Genomic DNA, 23,106 nt, shown 5'->3' on the forward strand with positions numbered 1-23,106 from the left:
TAATTCTTTTAAAAAAAATTATCTAATTTCTGCTGCTTTTTTTTTTATTTTCTGATGTTTGTGGGCTTGTCTTTCTTTTGTGCTGAACTTTATAATTGCAGGAAGGTTGACTTTTATTTTCCTCATTTACAGTTGAAGAAATTTGCATAGAAGAAGCATATGCAGAGGTAGAAGCAGTTTGCTTTTCTGCTAATGTAGAAGGTTTTTCAGAGACTTTTATAGGTGACTCATCTGAAATACATGTTTTTAAGTCCTCTTGATATGTTTAAAATATAAAGTGTTCTGTTCATATTCAGTAAGAGATCTTTGTGAATTGGATCAGTCATTGGATTTTTTTAGCCATATTTTTCACATGAGGTTTCTTTAGAAGCCATTAAATCATATTTAATAGTCTGCACTGCATCTAGGGAATCAATCTTAAGAGAGGTTCTATAGTCAGTGACAAGTGTATCCATTAAGTTGAATGCACTTTCCACTAATGGACCATGGAAGCAGCTAAGGCAGGCTTTGACCAATTTAGCCAATGTAGGATACTTATAATCATTTGTGAAATCATCTTTTAAATTAAAAACTTTAGACCAATATTTATCAATTGTACACTTGACTTGATTTCCCCTTTCATCAGATGTGTAGAGCATTTCTTTGGCAATATCAATATCACTCTGGTATAACCTTATTTCAGCTTCTACTTTTGACTTTTCATTATCACTACAAATATGGGACATAAAAAATGATAATTTTTCAAAAGCTAATATTGTACTGGTTTTACCTCTTAGCTCTGGATCTAATGCTGTAAAACTAATTAGATATGAATTTTTAAGGGGTAATTTCTGTTTCATATGCTGAAATTTCAAAGTGAAATTCTCTTGAGTACATAAATAAAAAAATATTTCAATAAGCGAAACGAAAAATATACACGTGTATCAATAAATGAAACGAAAATTTTACACAGCGGAGAAAAAAAAATTGCGAAGCGATCAATGACAAATAGCTAATACGGCGAAAAATCCCCCTTCTCTACTTATTGGCGCCACGCCAGGAGAGATAAGACCTTTGAACACAGAGTCACGTTATCGCACATCTGGTCGAACGAAGTCTCTCCCTTTTTTTTCTGCCGCGCCTACTTGCCGAAAAGAATCCAGAAGAGAATGTCCGAGAACCGGGGGAATGAGTCCTTCGCAATAAGGAAAGAACAAAAAAGAAGTTTTTTCGACCTTTTCACGCATTATCACTGCCTTTGGAGAAAGAGAGGAAAAGTTTTCACCACACACACTGACCTTGCGTTTTCTGCTTTCAAAGCAAACAAAATTACCCAGATCAAAATAAATAATTCATTATTATTCCTACTTCCTTTTGAACGACGATCCCCGGAATTTCCGGGTATCGAAGTTCAAAATCCCCGGAATTCCGGGGTTTCCCCGGAGCACAAACACCCCTGGGGTAGGAGGAAGATTGGAAAATCCCTGTTGCCATATTCAGGGAAACATCCCATAATATTAACCTCAAAGGGTAAGTTAACCGAAATTATTCTAAGGTATTATCATGAAAAGTATTTTCATCTAGGACCTCAGCATTTGTTTTTTCAGGTAAGATAAAAATATTGGCCTATTTATGGGAGAAATGTATGTAGAAAAATTGTGCATAATTGTGTTATTTGTTTTAAAAATAATCCTAAAGAGTATTCTCAAAAAATTGGCAATTTTCCAAAGGAAAGAATAACTCCAGATAAATTTAATGGAAATAGATTTGTGTGGTCCATTTTTTATCAAAAATAATTATCAAAGGAAGGGTCCCGAAATTAAAGTGTATGTTAGTATATTTATTTGTTTAGTAACCAAAGGCTATACACCTTGAGATGATCAGTGATTTAACATCTGAAGCTCTAATAGTTACGTTAAAAAGGTTTATTTCCAGAAGGGGTAAATGTCGTAAGACTTTTTTCTGATAATGGGTTTAACATGGTTGGGGCTAACAGAACATTAAGATCTTTATATAAATTGGTTAAAGACAAAAATGAGTCCTTATATGCCTTTTCCACATAAGAAGATATTGAGTGGTCCTTTATTCCTCCTGGAAGTTCAAATTGGGGAAGACTGTGGGAGACAAATATCAAAGCCTTTAAGTACCATTTCAAACACGTAGCAGGAAACTCAAATTTATTTACAAAGAACTGTTAACGATATTGAGTGGTCCTTTATTCCTCCAAGAAGTTCAAATTGGGGAAGACTGTGGGAGGCAAATATCAAAGCCTTTAAGTACCATTTCAAACACGTGGCAGGAAACTCAAATTTATTTACAAAGAACTGTTAACGATGATCTAAATTCCTGTCCTATCATGCAATTGATATTGATGATTTAGAAGTGCTAACTCCAGCAAATTTCTTAATCGGGAGGCCAATTACAGCAATAGTTGAGCCATCTCTAACAGATCGTGAGTCAAATCGCCTTAACGTTTGGCAAAGAATAACTTAAGTCAGTCCAAACAATTTGGAAGGGATGGAGTCTTTCATACTTAAATAGTTTACAACAAAGAAAAAAAGGTCAGTTAATAAAGAAAATCTAAGAATACGAGACATGGTATTAATCAGGGAAGAAAATCTCCCTCCCTATAAATGGTTAATGGGACATGTAATATCACTTTTTCCTGCAAAGGATAATAAAGTGAGAGTAGTGGATATTAAAACTAGTAAAGGTATTTCAAAAGATCCATAAACAATTTGAGTGTATTGCCTATTGAAAATGAAATATTTTCTGAAATTATTGCATTGTTCAGTATATTTAGCTTGTATTACTTATTACTTTCAAATCGCATTTATTTACCATTGTGATTGATGTGCTTTATTATTATATTACTTGCTCTTATATTTAACTAGCTTTGAATATTAAGTGAAAAATATTATAGAAATGTATAATTTCCATGCAAAATAATTGTATAACATGTATTGTATATTTATGTAGTGTTTTATTTACATGTGTTAAATAAAGTGTAAGAAATTGTAAGTTTTTGCATGTGAACATAGCAAGGCCTTCCAACCGTTCATGTGATCACGAGTGTAAACAAGGGGAAACCCGGGCAGACGCCATCAGGATTTCGGCAATAACTGGGGTGGGTAGTTACGGTGCTAAAGTATGAATCGAAACCTACAATAACAAAATTACTGTCATCTAAATTAATGTTTTGTATGTCAATAAATAATTTAGAAAAAGGCAACATTGGTTTGTCGTTATTTTATCAAATGGAATCTGGATTTTAAGCCAGACCATTTTCTACAACACATCACCATGAAATTGTCTGAATTACACAAAATTAATGAATACAAAATGAATAAGTATCAAAACTTGAATTTATGCATAAAAATTATTTTTTAAAATACATATAATAAAGAAACACTGGAGTAAGTAGAAAGCTGAAATAATGCATGATTTTAAAGTTCAACCAATTTCAATAAATAAAAACCCATGAAATATATCCTTGAGATCAATGATAAATTAAAAATTCAATTATATGGTGAAACTACAAAGCAGAGATCGGATCAAAAATGGGCTATAAGTGGCCCACTACAGGTTTGTCTAGAAATTAGCTGAAGTAAATATTGTATCACCTCTTCTTCCCCTTGAGCAGAGAGCACCCCTTTGTGCGTTTACAGACAAGCAGTTGAACGGAAGACCTGCATCCTGAGGTCGGGGATTTTTTCCTATGTGTAACCCTTGCGCTAATGCTGAATGCTTTCGGTTGGAAATAGTGGAATCCCTCCACCATACTGTTTACTTTAACTTACTTGCCTATATGTTTTGTTTTGTTTTTTTGTAAATTTTGTATTGTAGCTGTGTTTGTGTAGATTAAAAAGTATTATATTTAAAACCAGGCAGTTCAGTAGAAAATCGTAACACACTCACTATAAATACTAGTTTTTTGCACATAAAATTGGAGCTCTGAAATGAGTTGCCACAGAATTAAAGATAACAGTATAGAAATTTTATAGCTACTGAATATATTTATAGAAAAATATAGCTTATAGATAGGCAGTCCCAGGTCTGGTGTATTGTATTTGTAATAAAGAGTTTTAAAATTTATTATTTTTTAAAATCCTACTTGAGTTTTATAAATACACTCGCTTACCCCTGATGTGCTCTTGAAATAGTTTGCACATTAAAACTCTATATATAAAATAGATGTTTTAATATCAAAAGATTATTATTATTATTATTATTTTTTTTTTTTTTTTTGGTTTTCGTTAAGGTGTCTCAATGAAGAATAATCTCACAAAAAATCATGTAAATATATTAACTTTTGGTGAAAAAAATTTTTACTCACAAATTTATTTCTTGAGGTAAATAAAAACTGTCAAATACAATTTCTCATATTTATTGAATAAATCTTCGAATAATTTTCACATCAATGAGCAAAAGTATTTACCTGGAGGTTGAACAGCTGTTGTAGGTTCAACTTTTGCAACTGATGGATTTATTAAACTCTGAGATGAGAATGTGGAAGGAACACTTTGTGGTTGAACTGGAGCTGGAGCTGAAGAAACTACTGGTGAGGCAGGCACCTGTGGCTGAGCACTAGCGCCTGTCATTTGTGGTGAACTTGGAGGCATATCATATTTTTGAATTTGAAGAACATATGAATCAGCTAAAATAATAATATTTTATCAGTTCTTCTAAAATCAAATCTTTTTTTAAAAATAAAAGCATTTTATTTTAAACACAAATCTGTAGTTATATAAAACGATTTAAATATATTCTATGTTTTGAAACAATAGTGGTTCTTCTAACACATTTAAGCAACTATTAAATAATAACAACATAATGGTGTTTTAGTGTAATGATAAACTTGTCAATAGTTAATTCTCTTTGATCACACATAAATTCCTATTTAATCAATATATTTTAAGCATGCATGCAACAATAATCATTTTTTAGTCATACCTGTCCACAACAATTTTTCGTCTTCAGAACACGGACAGTACATATAGTGCAATTTTTTTCCTCGGACACCTCACTATCCAGAATATGATACAACACAAGAAATGAGTTTGTCCGTGTACCTTAGTGTTGACTCTCATTTCTTGTTATCATCAGGACAGAAGGGAAATTGTTAAAGTGTATACACATTTTTGTTATCCATGGAATGTAAAACATACAAAAACAGAGGTTCCCATTCAAAAAATTCCAACTCTTTGTATTTTCCCCTCCTCCCATTGTTGATTTATTGGCACTCAAAATTCAATCCATCACCTTAATTAGAACATTGATGGAATAAATCTCTCAGCAGAGGTAATTTTGTATGTTCATATTGTATAAAATAATAATTTTTCTATAACAATATTTTAGCCAAGTCCTTAAAAAACATTGAAAAAGATATTCATATCAAAAGTATAGAAATGTCTACAAAATAAATATATGATAAAGACTTTTTTTGGAATGCTAAATCATAGTTGTGCATTAATTAGCAAATCTTTGGTATTTTCTCTTTTTTTATTAAATTTAAAACAAATTTCAATTTGAAAAAAAAACAACCTTAGATTTTATAACATACCAAATAGAATTAATTATATACAATATAATTCTGATTAGTTTTAATTCTTTAAAATACATCGCTCTGAGGAGGGAGGGAAATTTTGAAAGCACTACAACAATTTTAAATTAAATCTATGTTGTGTCACTAATTAAATTTATCTCAATGAAATTTTGGTTAAATGGCAATTAAAATAATAGCTCAGGAATCATGAAGAATATAATAAGAAAGTTATGCCTAAAAAATAAAGAGGTAGAGAAATAAGGAAGAACTTAACTTAAATATATAAAACTAACTTACTTGACTCAGAATTATACTAATTGCTGATTTAATTTTTATTCCAACTATTTTATGTGTACAACAAGCTATTTTTAACCCTTTGATGCCCAATGGTTTCACAGTAAAACCACCACTTTCTAAAAATTATTTCTAAATGCGCAGTAGTTTTTGATCGAAACCAAAGGATCTAAAATAATGTTCTAACTTTAATAATTGCCTGTAGATGTCAGAACACTAATTAATATCCCTCTTGCATACAAAAAAATGTGTCATTTTTAAAGCTTTTTCTCAGTACTTTAAATTTAATTTTTTTCATCAAGCAAAAAATAAATAAATTCAAAATGCCGTCAAAAATTTGTTGTATAAAAGCTGTCTACAACATACACATTTTTTCTTTTCTTTTTCAAATCGAGTAGCGAAAGAAAAGTTCTTCATACTTGACAACTTTTTAGATGTTTTCAGGGACATACCACCGTGCACCTACGACATAAGATTCTCTACCACTTGAAATGTGTTGACGAAACTGATCTGTTTTCCTTCCACACTCTCTTAGTCAAGTAGTTGATAATTTATGGAGGATTTGCCACGAGTTTTGTGGGTGAGAAATTTATTTGCATTTGAGTAAGGTTTATACGAATAGGATGGTTGAAATTTTCACTTTTAAGTTGTGTTCTTGTATTTGCAAGCAACCATATTGTGGGGATTTTAAATATATTTCCTAATACAGTATAGTTTTCTTAATTTTTTAAATGGTTAATTTAAATATTATGTTTCTTTATAACTTGAATAGAGTATTGATTGTATTTGAAGTCTAAATACCATGCAAAGAACATGCCATTGTTAGCTTTATTTGAGGATTACTTATTAGAATTGTTTATCTTTCATTTATAATTTTTTTTTTTTTTTGCATGATGCAAGATTGTATAAGTAGTTTTAATTGATAATATTTGTATGCTTTAGTTTTTCCATAAATAAATAATGAATAATTATGTTACAAAAGGAATTAAAAAGTATTTATTAGTCATAAGAAGAATAAGTCGTAGAGAAAATACATTAAAAAAAATTTAGTGGACTGCACCACGAGGTGCATGGTGGTACTCCAGTGAAACCCCCTCCCATGTGGTGCAGTCCACTATAAATTTTTTAAAGGTATTTTCACTTTCCTTGGACCCTAAACATGTAAATTAATTACATAATTTGAAAAATTCAGAAAACTTATGTTTGTACACTTCAAAGGGTAAAAAAAAAAAAAAAAAAAAAAAAAAAAAAAGACAAGTAAAAAAAAATAAAATATAGCAACCTGTTGGCAGAGGAGTCCAATGAACTTCTAATGAATTTGTAGATGCTCGAATTAACTGAACTCTACATGGTGCTGGGGGTTTATCAGTCTCTAAGAACCATAAGTCTTTACAACAAACCTTCAACAAGATAAGAAAAGCCATATATTAAATTTCAATATCAAAGCCAATAATTATTTTACATTATTCATTTATTAAAAAGAAGAAAAATAAATTCATTAGTTTTTATGCTTTAACCCATTCAGGACCATTATCATGTATATGTGATCACACGATTCTCCATCCACAGTATCTTATATGATTTAAGCCTTTCCCTCTCCAGGAGCCCACAATCACATATAATTGATTTCTATTTGGATAGTTTTATTTAGATTTTTAAATAGCACTAGATGGTGGTTGAAGGATTATAATTTGAAGTATATGTCACTGAGTGTTGTCTTTCAATATACGCTTTCGGTTCCGAGTTTTTCTTTTTTATTTTATTTTTTTTATTACTTGATCTGGTTTATTTAAACATGTAAGCAATTGCACATGTTCAGCTCTATGGAGAGGAAAAAACATTTAAAAGGCTGTGATTTATTCTTCTCTGCGTTTTTGCTTATATTTTGACTGAGCGAAGAAAGCTTGGAATGCTTATTAGTTTATGTGGGAGGAATAGATTTGCAGTTTCAGGACTGCTACATAGTATTTTGTAAGCTTTTCATCAGTTTGATTTTGTCTTCTCATTACGAAAACAGTGAAACCTTTAACTGAAAATAGTGAAACACTTAACTGTGTCTGCATTTGACCTTCATATGCAGGAAGGCATTGATTTCTGTTCTGCATTTCTAGATTTCTTAGAATTATTGGTATAAACAAACAATTTATTGGCAAAACCAAAAAGTGCACATTCGATTTGAAGTGACTCTGGCATTCTTGTTGACAGTTTTGATTTTTTTTGTTAAGAGAATATGAGAAAGTCTATTCAGATGACTGTTGCTGGGGGGCGAGAGTGAATTATTATAGAATTTTTATATTTATAACTTTCTTTTCATATGTGTAATATTTGTTTTCATGGGTACAGTTAAAAGTTGAATGTTTTACTTATTTCGTTCATTTCTATTAATGTCATAGTTTTTATATTAATACATATTAAGTAGTAGTATATTACAAATGTTGCTAGCAAAATTGAAGTCATTAATGATGCGATATGAATTTTTTTGGAAAATTAGGCTTAACCGTGTGAGGTTGTTGTAATGCTCCACTTCGAAGTGTTTGGCACTGTGAGAGTGCTTCATTCTCCCCATGCTGGTCCAGATAGTTAGTTGGTTTTTATGGCGCAAGGACCAGACTTGATCATTCTGCGCCAAACATTTGATGCTGGTCCAGAAAGGGGTTGATTACAGATTAACTGCTGCAAATGCATTTAGCATAATAATTTAAAAGAAAGAGTTTATTCTTTAAAAAACATTTCATAATACTTTAGTACAATTATAAATTTATATTCATATTTAGAAATTTAGGTGAGATATACACCACCTGGTTATTCCATGCTTTCCGGTAACCATCTCTTCCACTCCAGATATATAATCTATTATTAATGGCAACTGAACAATGACCGGCACGAGCTCGAGGAACAGCATCCTCAAAACCATCCATGGCAAGAGGTTCCCAAGTCATTGTTTCTGGTTTCAAAGAAATCATGTTTAATTACAATTCAAATAATATATATATATAAAAAACAATGACAAGGGACTAAACAAACCAATATACAAGGAATGTCTAAATGTGTACACATTGTTTCAGTAGTTACTATATTTATTATTCACAAATATAATATATTGCATTTTAACAAAACTACAGTACATTTCCAAGTATTCGGCCTAATGTGAAGGAAGGGCAGGCCAGATAGCAAAATAACCAGATCGCCCAGAGTTTTATGAACTAATTTTTTTTGCCCACCAATACCAGAATAGAAAGTTTTTATACCAAAACACTGTTATAATACATATTTTTTCGCTTCTTATTGAGTACTACGCCCACCATTTATCTCAAGCCATGTAGATTGTGAATGTGGCTTTGAATGTTGAATTATAGAAGCAGTTGTCAGTAAAGGGTTGATTCAAAATAGAAGGCTCTGTACTTGCAGTTTATATACTGTACTGCACGTTTCAAGAATTTGTTAGAGAAAATTAAATTAAAGGATATAAACTGTTCACATTTTAACATTAATTTGGTAATTTTTACTTAAAGAAACATTAAGCATACCCCAAGAACAATTTACAGAAATTGTATGAACGTATTGAGCAGTAATAATCAGGAATAGCGCCAAGAACTGAGGTTCATTACAAAGTGACAAAACAATGAACAACAAATAGAATGCTGCTCTTTCTCAGTCAACTTTTATTTTACACATAACACTTAGAAGGATCATAGCAGATGCCCGCTTCCAATACTTTATTTATACTGCCAATGCAACACCTTGCTTACCTCATTTAACTGTGATAAAAGAAAATTAGACCCTCTCTATAATACGGAAACAGGATAGTTGCGAAGTGGATACTCAGGAGTGTATTGTATCAATGAAATATATTAAAATTTTATTTCAATTCAGCAAATAAACTTGACACAAACACATTGCATCAATAATAAAGTTGTATATTAGCCTTAACAGCAGATGTATTAATATAACCCTGATAAACTAGTTTGTAACAAATTATTTCATTTTAAACAATTCCAACAATTTAAAATTGGCATTTTGAAACTGAACGATTCCAACATTTTAGTGGTCTGCTAGAGCATATATTAACTAAGCAATTTCAATTTAATACCTAATAAATCACGATTTCTAATAAATCCCATATTTGCTTGAATATTGGCTGTTTGTGACTTTGAAACTAAATTATGTTTAAAAATATTAAAGCAATAAATAAAATTTTTAACATTTAAAAAAATTCTTCAAAACATTTGATAATTTAAAATTTATGACAAAATGTTGAAATACACAGTTTAAAAATGTCAAAATTATCAAAAATACATTTGTTTAGGAAACTTCTGTTAAATATTCACAAAACTCCTAAAAAGTCTTTAATATTCATTCTTAATATTTTGTGTGTTGATAAAATTTTGAATGAACAAATTACTTAAATTAATTATATTTAATAATAATAATTTCAGTATCAAGCTATTCAATGAAATAAATGAAAACTGAAACTATTACATCAAATAAATCAAAATTAATTTATTCAAAAATAAAATTCAAGATTCAACCCCATGATTACTATGATTTGAAATAAAATTTAAAAAAATGGAAACTGAAATTTTATATGAGTTAAAATGCAAAAACACATTTAAAAGAAAGATATATAAAATCAAAATTAGTCAGAATATATAATTCTTATTTTTGGTCTATCAATTCAAGATTGCAAAAATTGCCAACTGACTTATAAAAAGAATTCTGGCAGCTGGAATGATTATCTGAATTTTTGCCAATTTTCTAGTTAACTAAAAAATTCTTTTCTTTAAAAGAATGTAATGCACATATTTTTAAATTTAAAAAAAATCTATCAAATTTTATAGTTCTGAAATGAACTATCATTTAGAGATCAACAAAGAATAGATTTAGTTTTGTATAATTAAATAAATACTATTTGAAACTTATACATAATAAATTGCTTTGTTTGTTAATTCATTAATTTCAATCAGTTTGTAAATTAAAATAAAATACAAGCATTTAGTCTAGTTACCAGTTCTTCAGTTAGGCTTTCAATGAGTATTACAAATTGTATGAAAATAACGGTATGCTATCCTTTGCAAAGTCTTTGTTTTAAGAACAGTTTTGCCTCAGATTTCAGAAATTAACTTTCCACATTTTGAATTCTATGAAGATTCCTTATACTAAAGAAGAGAATGACTGAAACTTTTCCAAGTCGCATTTTAACCTTTTCATGTCCCCTTTTTAACCTTTTTTTCATTTATATTTCTGAGAAAAAAGTTTATGACTTCTATAATGGTAAATGCACTAAGATGTAAATGAGAATGTACATCATTAAGGTCCCCCTCCTTGTTTTTAATTCTTCATTCAAATTCCAATTATGTAAAAATTAAAATAAATCTTTGCATTTTGACAATATTGTTCAAAAGAATCACCCTAAAAATGATTTATGTACGTGTGTGTGATTATATAATGCATCTTTTCAATAATATTAATTTAAATATCATATGAAACTTTCTTTAATGTTTATAATCGTAATTTGCAGTGAAGGTCATCTGAGCACAGTTTTATCCTCCACATAAGACAAAAGGGAGACAATAAATAGTTTTGAGGAAAGTGGAAGTCAAAGATGGAAAATTCCAAGATTCATCCCCCTCAAACCAAATAAAAAATGATTTTTTTTAAAAAAATCAAGCAATCAAATGCAATTTAAAAGGCAAAAAATAATCTTTCCATTGGTACTAAAACCAATTCCATATGGCCATTGTAGTATTTTATATAAGATTTTTAGTCCTATTGCAAAATAAATTTTGTAATTTAATTTAAAATTACCATTAAATTTATATTCATTGTGTTGAAATTTTTTTTAAAATATACATTAGATTATATTAACAAGTTAATTCTACATAAATTGTACTACCTAAATTAAGAGAGGCTAATGTATTAGTGCATTTCCACTCTTTTTCATGTGTTGCAGCTTTATTGTCATCCATAACTAGTGGAACCCATCCACCAAAAACTAACATTCGATATCCAATCAATGTGGCAGAGTGTAAACTTCTAGGTAATGGTGAGAGTCCTTGGACAACTGGTTTAGACCAAGTCATAGTTTCTAAAATAAAACGAAAATATAATGAAATAAAGTAGGAATTTCATTTAAAAATACAAAACTTGTGCTTATTTAGGAAGTGAAGCAATTACACTTACCAAATAATTCTATCATTAATAACAGAAAGCACTTTGGTAAGCAATTACCTCTGAGTCACATATTTAAACAAGGCTTTTTTATAAAATTTTAAAATGTAACTTTATATACGTTTAGATATATATGAATTCATTTAATATGATAAAGGAAAATAAAATAATCTTACCAATATCTAACTGCCACAAATCCCCAAGCCGGCATCCACTCATTCCTCCATACACAATCAGGCGAGAATGCTTTTCATTTTTCCCATATGCAACTGCAGTGTGAGATTCTCGTGGAGGTGGTGGTTGCCCATTATAATGAGGGATATCCCACATCATTGCATTGCCACGCAATTCCAATGTATACAAATCATTTAAATATCTAAATAAAAATAAATACATATAAAACTCTACTCTCAAATTCTTCATTTTCTAAATTATATGTCAATAACATAAAGCATTTAATAATTAATGCAATAAAATGTATCGATTGCAGTATCAAGTGATCACCTAATCAAAACAATTACAATAAATTAAATATTCTTAAAATATAGTTTATATCATTTATTAATAAAAAGAATATATTTTCTTTATTACAGGAAAAAATCTTCAGTTTCTACTCAGTAAAGGGGCAGAAACCAACAAAAACTTCATCTGTTTCCTGTTTTACTTACTACAGAAGTGACAGTGAATTTATATCAAAAATCCAAAAAAATCATTTGAAATAAAAAAAATTTCATGATTTTGAATAATTTAGAATATTAATGTAACACAACTTATAAGTGCAATATGCTATAAAAATGAAATTCCTTGTGTTTTTTTTGAAATTTAAACTGCAAATCTGAATAAATTTTTAAATGCAATTACTCAACAGGAAGATCTGTTCCAAAATACAGGTTTCATTCTCTTCACAGAGCTGCTAACCCCACATAAAAAAATTTAGGAGCACAAGACTAGAAAAATAGGAGCAAACAAGAAAAAATAGGAGCAAATCTACAATACCAAATTTTTGTTAGTTATTCCCATGTACTCTCTTATTTTCACAGTTTTGAGATAGATTTCTTTAAAGCAATGAAACTCAAAGAATGTTTAAATAAACAACAGCAATAAACAAATTAAAATTATTTTATATATGAAGTACACACATAGATAACTTTACTTCTTAAATATAAAAACTGGTTCTTTAGCTGTAAATTTTCTTACCATGTATTATTTAAGAAGTTTAATGTAGTTAATAAATTTCTAAACATTTCAATTTTGATTGATATTACAAAGACTTACCTTTTTATTGAGATTTCCAAATCATGCTAAAAATATTTTTATAGAAATATTTACAAAATATTTTATTTTATTTTTTTCTGAAGGAAAAGGTGAAAATTTTTTCTAAGAAATATTTAGATTCATAAAAAAGACCAGCTTCATTAAAAATAAGTATAAACACAAAATAAAGAAAACTATGAATATTCCAATACTTATTTATTTAATGCAACAGTAGTAGCAAATTTTGCTTTTTTAAAAAAATCTTTATCATATTTTTGAGAATAGCAAATATTTGAAATCCGAGATTTAGCAATTAAAATTGACACTGTAAAGTCGAAATGTTCATCGAACTTCTAAAATCTGCTTTGTTTCTACAAACAAGACTGAATATACGTTCGCAGGAAGCATTGCTATGTGGGAATGTTAATATCCCTAGCATACATTGTCCTAATCTGCTGTATAATAAATGATTTAGTGGTTCTGTTTCTTTGGCTAATGCTGCCTACTGCTCATCAATTCTTTCTAGATTTAACACTTTTTCAGGTACATCAGTAGCTTGGTATAATAAAAATTCAGCTTCAAGCTTGTACAAGCCAGGTGGCAGGCTATAATCTGGTCGAATCCAGTTTGGTTAGGATTTCGTTCGCAGGGAAAGCGTGGAGGATCTTCACATCCGCGTCGTGGCAGAGAAGTGATATGTCTCCGCATTGAGAGTGCGGCCGTGTTCTAAGCGCAAGTCTAGCGACTGACGAAAAGCAAACTGCATTCAGTATCAGAAACGATAATTTTTCAAAACCGAAAGTAGTATTTTTTTTTAAACTGCATTTGGCAAGCAGATTATTCAAATTACATAGGGAGAGTGGGAAATACAAAAATAAAACCGTCAAACTTTAAAAAATCGGAGTTTTCTGATAATATTCGGATTACCGGAGTAAACTGATAAAAATCGGAGTACTTGGCAGGTCTGTCTTCACTATATGATAAACATAAAATGAGCATACAATGAAAGCATATGAAAAAGTTGAAGGTCCTAATCTACAGTTATAAGATAAGTACACATAAATGAGTAAAGAACAGTACATATTCTGGTATTTTACCTTGGGATGTTATTTTTGGGATCATCGCTGTCATTAGCCAGACCACCAAAAAGATAAACCTTATTCCCAATGAGAGTAAAACTGTGCCCAAGTCTCGGGCATGGAGGAGGCTGGTTTTTAGGTGATCGAGGTTTCAGTCTTTTCCATTCCCATTTACTTGCAGCAAGTTCATAAAGTTCATTTGAATATTTTCCATATTCAACCATGCCACCAAACACAAGCAGTCTTGTGCCATCACACACAAATCCATATGCGGCACAGCCAGGAGGTACATCTCCTTTAACAGGTGGTGAAAACCATTGGTTGCTAGCTGGAAAAAAGATTTCGATTTACAGTAACACATAGCTTTTAAAAAATAATTTGAATTTCAGATAAAGATAAAAATAATTTTGATTCTATTTCCATAAGCAACATATTTATTATACAACATTTGGAATAAGCATGCAATTTCATTCCAAAGGGGAAACTGTTTAGGAAAAAAAAAAAATAATCTTAGTATTCATATTTTAGCACTTTCATCGTGGCAATGGCACACCTTTGTCCCACTCTCTGTGCTAAGATATATATATGTAACGATATTTTAAATTCTTAATTTCAATTTAATTAATTTCCAAGCTTTTATCTTAATTTAGCCCATAGTAAGTTCATTCTCTTATTTCGTAATCCAATTCCACTGTCTCTACTTAATTAATTCAAGAGAAGCTTTGTTAAACTGCTGAATCAGCTAAAACTAACTTTCCCACACTCCGCGTGAAGAGGCAAATTCTTTTAAAATCTTCCTGTGTTTCTCCTGCCTTCTCCACGCATGTAACGAAAATCCCTATCGAAATCTCATAATACATTAGCACTGTAAAGAAATATTTTCCCTATCAAAATCATAGGTTATATAAGAGCAGGGATAAAATGACCAAGAGCTTTTTCCTCATTCCTTTTCTGTGCGCTCATCGCTTGTACATATGCCTGCTTCTTCAAAATGAAATAAAACGACATCACAAAATTAAAAGTATCTTCACTGTCTTCAAACTGCATTCTGCTTCACATAAAATAATGATATAAGATGCATTGCAATAATATAGAAAAACTTTCAGTAGAGGATGAGTTATCTCATCTCTCACGATGAAAGTGTTATAAGTTCAAATCTAAAGAAAGAGTTCAAATCTTTAAAAAAAAAAAAAAAAAAAAAAATTAGGAAAAGAAGAAAAAAAAAAAATCACACCTTTATTATTTTTTTTACAGCAATAAGTTTCAAAATTTCTATGGAAAGAGAAAATTATTAAATAATTGTAGGATTTTATATTAATCTTTGAGACCTCAAAACAATCATAATCCATAGATACTTTTAAAGTGAATTTTGTGATTTTTCTGCAATCACTTCACAAAGTATTATTGTAAGAAAAAAAATAATGACATTTTAATATTTCAGAAATTGATGTCCAATTTAATAATCACACAAATATTTCCTAATTTTTGGAAATTTTTAAAAATATATATTTTTAAATATTTACCCTTTGACAATAGCTTACATTTCCCTAATTCCCCTAAAGCTCAAACTGCTTTCATTATTTCAAATATTTAATTCCATAATTTTCTTTCCACTGTTGAAAGCTAATGAAGGAAGTTTCTGTTTATATCTATGTAGTTTAAAAGATGAAAAGAAAAAAAAAGTGAAATTAAGAAGATAGATGGAACCTCATATTTTGCATTTTTAATAGCAATTTTAATGCTGCAATATTCATATTTATTCAATAAGTTCATGTATATAATAAGCAGAACAATGTATGACAATAAAAATAATACAACATTAAAGTCTGACAAGTTGAAGGAATCATGAAGGTATGTTTCAACCGATTAAACTGAAATTAAATATAAGCAATATCCCTGACTAGCCAGCAGGTCGTTAATAATGATTAGTATTATATATTTGATACTTATTAATTAAAGGTGAAAATGCCAAAACTAAATTGGCACTACGACCCTACGGGTATGATCCTAACTAATAATCCTAATAAAATAAGCATGTGTTTATGCAGTTTATACTAAAAGATGTCAAAACTATTGATGTTAAAGAAGAAAAAAAATAAAAAGTCAAGATTATCTCCAACGAATCTACATTCCTTCACCATTAGTTAATAAGTACCAAATACTTTTGATTAAAACAAAATTGTAACCATATTTTAAAAGGCTAATAGTGTAAAGCATTCTACTAATTCACTCTCTTTAAATTTTGCTTGTGTGTCATGTTATATTGCCTCCCCAAAAAACTTTTGGCTCCAAACTATATATAAAAGTTAAGTCGAAATGTTTTTTCCCCCCTCTTTCTCACTGAAGTTTGTCAGACAGAAGGGGAAAAAAAAAAAAAAAAAAAAAAAGACAACAATATTAACAAGAAGTGCAGTGATAATCTGAAATTACAACAGATTAAACAAAAAGCAGTGCCAGGAATAATTTTCTACAAAGTCTCATAAAGAAAAATGATGAAGCTGCAGTAAAAAAAAGGTCAATTTCTTATTTTTACTGTATTTTGCAAGTGAAGTATATTTATTCAAAAAAGCAGAGAATTTTAAATTCTTTACTAATGAGACATAATACAAAGAAAGAATTTTACACATTGCATTTGTGATTATTAACTAAGTTGTATAATTACCATATAAAAATGAAATAAGTTTCAATATATTACATATCTATTGACTAGTACAAGACCAAAAAAAATCGAAGGAGAGAAATGTTTCAATACAAGATTTATCAAATAAATTACAAAAATGATAGAAGGAGGAATTCCATTTATCTTCAAAAGTCAATAGACATTACTTCTTAAACATCTACATGGCAGACAAGATAGCACGTTAATACCTTGAAGACTGAAATTCTCAATTTTTAGATTAATTACTTTTCTAATTATTGTCAATTCTGTATTTATAATGAAATGTACTTATAATGTACTATAACAATAAAATGTTGTATGATGAAAAAATTGAAAAAAGAAATTTCATATATCTAACTTTATCAAAAAAACACATTAATAAATCACTCAAAATTTTAAGGAAGAATATTTTTTATTTATAATTTTTTATAAAAAGTTGATATTTGATCAAGTTGGAAAAAAATTTCTATTATTCATACACATATTATCAGTTAGAAAAAAACATGTAAATTTGTTTGAACATAATGTGAAACATAATTTGTTAATGATTTAAACATATCTAATAAATTCCCATGATGTATCTTACAAAACCATTAGAATCATACAAACAAAATTCATTTTTCCCACTTTTTATAAAACCTTAGTAATTTTTTATCGTTCGCAAATCATAACTTTCATAAATTTACCGCAATAACAAAATTATTGGATGAAAAAGAAATAAAAATATCAAAACTTTATTCATAACGAGAATTAAGAGTCTTTTACAATAAAATAGAATTTGATTTAAGCACATTTTATAATTTAATGATTATAATAAAAAATAAGTATGACATGAAAAAAAAAAAACACCAGTGTAAAATATTTAATAATTTTTACATAATTTAATAATCTCTGCTTTGAGAGTATGGCGGCCAAATGCGGCAATATATATGACACTTAAACAACGGACGCCAGTCGAAGCTTTCTTATTCATTGAGATAAGGTATACAAACTCAAATAATAAACTTTTACTAAAAGATCGCTTCCAATATTTTAGTAAGTAAGGTCCAACAGAGCCAATAACATTAAAAAAAAGGAAAATTTAGCTTTGTTTATCATTTGTCACGACGTACTCAGGGCGCCGCCATCTTGAAACAATAGATGGCGGTTTTTGGGATTTAAGATTTAATTTCATTATATTATCGACTTCATAGAAAATCTAAATTCAGGTTCATGAGAGGTCTTGACAGTAGTAATAATATTATGTGGCTTGACCATTAGGAAAATGAGAGAACTTCGAATATTCACATGACATTCGTCGGAGAACCATACTGACATCCAGCGGCCGAGACAAACTATTTACTTACTTGTGTTAAAAACATGAAGTTCATCCACGATTCCTTCATTACCGCCACCAAATACAATCATTAGATCTTTGATTGCGACAGCACGATGTCCATGTCGAGGTCTAGGAGCTTGTCCTGTTGTATTATTTACCCGCTTCCATTTCAAGATGGGTGCCGCCATCTTGACTTTTTCCCAGAATGCACAATTCTTCTATTGAGAATTGACGCGAAGAAGACCGAGCCTAACCTCAGCACAAATTTAAAATAAAAAAAAATGTTCAAAATTATTTTTAATTAATTTATAATTAAAAAGTTACATTAATACAAACTATTAATTTTCAAATTTTTCTTTATATTGATCAAATTTTAATGAAGTTGCTAAGCATATTGTAAACAAAGCAGTTCATTCAATCTAGAGGAACAAGTTTCTGCGGCATTAATGTTTTCCACATGACGTTATGTTTTAAAAATCGACTTTGGCAGCCAGTAAGCAAAAACCTTGCGGAGACTTGTCTGTTTTTGGGCTTTCTGAGAAATATTGTTTCTCTTGTATACAGATAACTCTTTTTTTTTTTTTCAGCGACATTTTCACACTTCTGTAGTCGGTTTTCAGAATTTTTTTATGTCCAGTTTTATCTTTTACTTAATTAACATATTCATAAAATGATGAATGGATAAATACTTATGTAGTAATGAGACGATAATTATTCTAGGCATTCGTTATATATTAAAACAAATTTATTTTTCGTATGTTTTTTACTTTCGTTCACAATTTAATATATTTATTTTTATTAGGTGCAGATTTTTTTTTATCCAAGACACATAATTTGAAATATTTATTTCTGTACATACTCAGTTTTTCTATTTTATTTTCTGGAATTCAATAAATATATCAGAAAATTTATTTTATTTTATCTTGCTGCCTAATATAATCCTGTTTAACTTTATTGAACTTAAAAGTTTCAACTTTTAGTTGATCAATCCTTAACTGTGAAGATATAATTTCATACTATTTTTCCTGTTTTTCAATAAATTGAGCCTATATATATATATATATATATCAGTTTCATGTTATTCATTAGAAGTCAGGCAATGATGTAAGAAAATGCATTCTAGAGAATTCATTGTTGGATCTAAAATTACTGAATTTGAAACATTAAAAAATGAGATTGTGCTTCTCGGAACAATTTTTAAAAAAAAATTTAATTAATTAAAAACAATGCTTTTGATGATGGTGATGCTTTTTTTCGTAACTTTCAATAATATTACAGCTCTAAAGGGATTTTCACATCTTAAAATTAAAAAAAAAAATTATTATTACCAATTTGTTTGTTGTGTAGTGTTTTGACTAATTTTAAATATTTTTATATGTTGTTGTAATGAAATGTGAATCATTTTCATTGTTACTACAAATATTTTTTCTTGTATTTTTCTTCCAGTGTAGTTTATGAAGATGTCATTTATTTTTCCATGATGAGTAGGTTCCGGTATAAAGCATGCTGTTAATGATATTTTTAAAAAATGTGTTATATCTACAATTAAGTTTTAACTTTAAAAAGAAGCAATGATAACAATTTTTTTAGAGTTCATATAATTTAATCAGTCACCAGTGGAGTAGCAAAGATAAATGGTGTCTGGGACAAAATATTATTTTGCTCTCCCTGTCATTATCTATGGCTTAACAAAAATAAGTAATGGCCAGAAATGTTATTAATTTTACCTCCTTCATCTTGATGACTTTTAAAAAATGGCAAAAATTCACTGTTTTTTTTCCCCTTTAGGGCAGAGTTTGATGTATCTATGTCTTCCAGTCAACATGCCTCTAATTGATGCTTTTTCGTGTAATAGGAGTATACTTGGAGGAATAGGGATATACTCTCATTCTTTTATATTAAAAAAATGCTTTCTCATTATACTTGCAATTTTGTCGCTGCATCTGACAAATTTTTTTGAATAATCAATTGTGAATGAATGTAAATTATGAAGCATTTTCATTGATACACATTAAATTCACTCCAGAATGATTTTACTATCATTTTCTAATTTTTTATAAATTTTAGGTGGAGGATTAGAAAGATGTATAACAGAATGAGCAGAAAAGTGTATAGCTTAAAAAATTATATAAGTTACTTATCTAGTAGTTTAAAAATACTTTGCTGAGTTAGGTAGTAAGATCAAGTTATGTAAAATATTTAAATGAAGACTTTTAACAATTATTAGTTCCACCAAACCAACTGAATGCCAATCTTAGACAGTTAAAATAATATTACTATAATATAGCATAGTGTTACCAGGGACAGACATTGATTAATGTATATGTAGAATTAATCTTTTAGATGATTTGTAAGATGTATTCAATGCATGTTATTTACAAATCTAAAAATTTTTGTTTGTGTTTTTTAAATAACAGTTTTTGTTACATTTGACAAGAAATATTTCTGAAGATAGTAGCAAGAAGAAAAAATGCATGAGAAGTTATTAGATATTTTAATTTTGGTCTAAGTATTTTAGTGAAACTTTCCAAAGATTAAAGAATTTTTTGTTTAATCATGTAGTACAGTGCATCAAAAGAATTATAACCATATTTAGCAATTACATGTTATCATTTCTATCACTCAAACTCTGACTTCATATTCAGAGTTGCATAGACTTTCATTTTCTCACAAAACTAAAACATTGTTTGCAAATTCCTTTTATTAAACTATATAAATTCAGAATACTTGCTTGCTCTCTCTCTCTCTCTCTCTCTCTCTCTCTCTCTTTTTTTTTTTTTTTTTTTTTTTTTTTTTTCATACTTTCTCTCTTCCTGTCCAGTTCTTGGCACTGTACTTGCCATGGTTTTAATAAAGAAATCTTGATAGTAGATAAAAAATAAGTATGAAGAATAAAAGTCAGGGGAAAAAATTGAATGCCTGTTTCTTTAAAGTTTAATTTGTTACATATATGTAAAAAAGTTTCATGAACTTTAAAATAAGGATTAACTCTTTGAATCCATATCATATACTACTTTTAAGATTTCAAAAATGTGTACAGATTTCAGAAATGTGTGCATACAGCAAAATTTAAATTATTAGTGTCCAAAATTCCTTTTATCAAAGTAAAGTTGTTTTTACTTGCAAACAGTTATTTCCATATTTAAAAAAAAAATGTAAAAATATTAACATTTGAAAATAATTGGTTTTTGAAGACTGTCTTTTGTAACTATTACTGAAAACAGAAAATTTCCAATTCAGGAAATGCATATTAGAATAATTCATAGATCATGGTAGACCAGTATTATTCCATTAATTTTCAAAGTGTTTTGTCTTTTATTTTTGTACTAGAGTTGGTGTAAAAGATAAACGAACAAAATATTTTGGACTAGCTGGTTCATTACCTTATTTTGGGTCATTTTCAAATGTTGATTTATATATATATATATATATATATACTTTAGGCTCACTTCTTCTCGCGAAGAATGCTAACAAGATGGTCGAATCATTTCTGAAAAATTTGCAAATTTATTTGTTATTCAATTTTATATTGGTAAGCATGATAATGTATTAATCAAGAATGTGTCCAATTTATTTTTTTAATTTGAAAAAAAGTGTAAAATTTTCTGCTGATATCTTTTGTTAAAGAGTTTTCCGTTTTATGAAATAGCATATTAATTATTATTCAAGGGAATGAGAAAATAAAGCTTTTTATATTTATAAAATGTTTTTAAAAACATTGATAAATTGTGAACATTAATATTAAAAATTTTATTATTCATTTTATACTAAAAGAGAATTCTTAAAAGAATTTCTTTTTCTTTAAAAGTATTGAAAAATTTATTCATAATGTTAATTCGCATTCAATATAAGTATTTGTTTAAAGAACCTATCTCAATTTCCAAAATTCCATAAGAGGAAGAATAAATGAGGAAATTCTTTATAGACAATAGTGAATGTTTCTTGCTTTTTCCACATTGGGCATAATCATAATTAGAGTCAAATCTGTCCACACTAGATATAGAAAAATAGTCACTTAATCGTATTTGATTGCGAAAAAAAAAATTAAATTTAGAAAATTGAGATATTATAATGTTATTAAGCGCCAGAATTTTTGAAGGAAAAATTGAGAGTTTTTGTCACTTAGCATAAAAGTATATTTTCGTTATGATTATTATTAATTATATATATACAGGCGCGCATTTTAAAACTAGTTGAATTTAAGTCTACATTATAAAGAAAATATTAACCGAATTAAACCAAATATTAGTAAATTGAAGCCGGCGTCCTGGCATAGGGGTAGCGCATCTTCCCCCTGATCTGGGCGTCCTGGGTTCAAATCCCGGTTCGGGCATGGCTATTCTTCATCTGTGTTCTATCTGTGAGGTGTGTGAATGTGCCCCCCCCCCTCTGTAAAAAGGGGTTGTGCAAGCGAATGTGTGAGTTGCATCTTCATATGAGTTAGAAGTCAGACTTCGCCTCGGGTTCTCAGGGGTCTTTACCCTCAGAAGCTACTGCATCCCCTTTCCGTGGTAAAGCGGACATGACATTATCATTAGTAATTGATTAATTTTTTTAAATTTATGGCGGAAAATGAATTGCACAAATTTATGAAATTGAATAAAATTCGTAAAAAAATTTCAATTTAAAGTAGAATCTGAAAGAGAACGGATTTAAAAATGGTAATGCAACAGTATTGTGTAACGAAAACAAAAACAAAACATAACGTGTCTCGCAAAGTTTAATGAAAGTAACTCCTTTTCTTCGGTTGTTTTGCTAACGTAGTTGTAAACAAGTACAGTACACTCCCGATTATCCGCGGCGGCGCCAC

General features: G+C 29.0%; 1 protein-coding gene across 1 annotated transcript in view; it reads right to left on the bottom strand.

Moving 5' to 3' along the window:
• LOC129965726 (host cell factor 1-like) overlaps positions 1-18,509 on the bottom strand; it is a 55,925-nt gene extending 37,416 nt beyond the window's left edge. The window contains exons 1-7 of the mRNA XM_056079851.1: positions 18,325-18,509; positions 14,338-14,647; positions 12,163-12,362; positions 11,712-11,903; positions 8,617-8,762; positions 7,101-7,218; positions 4,418-4,636 (exon numbers count right to left, since the gene is read on the bottom strand). Coding sequence (XP_055935826.1) covers positions 4,418-4,636; positions 7,101-7,218; positions 8,617-8,762; positions 11,712-11,903; positions 12,163-12,362; positions 14,338-14,647; positions 18,325-18,484 — 1,345 coding nt within the window. The 5' untranslated portion in view covers positions 18,485-18,509. The remainder of the gene's footprint in view (positions 1-4,417; positions 4,637-7,100; positions 7,219-8,616; positions 8,763-11,711; positions 11,904-12,162; positions 12,363-14,337; positions 14,648-18,324) is intronic.
• Positions 18,510-23,106: the final 4,597 nt, after the last annotated feature.

This window comes from Argiope bruennichi, chromosome 4 (assembly GCF_947563725.1).
Source record: "Argiope bruennichi chromosome 4, qqArgBrue1.1, whole genome shotgun sequence".
Taxonomy (NCBI): domain Eukaryota; kingdom Metazoa; phylum Arthropoda; class Arachnida; order Araneae; family Araneidae; genus Argiope; species Argiope bruennichi.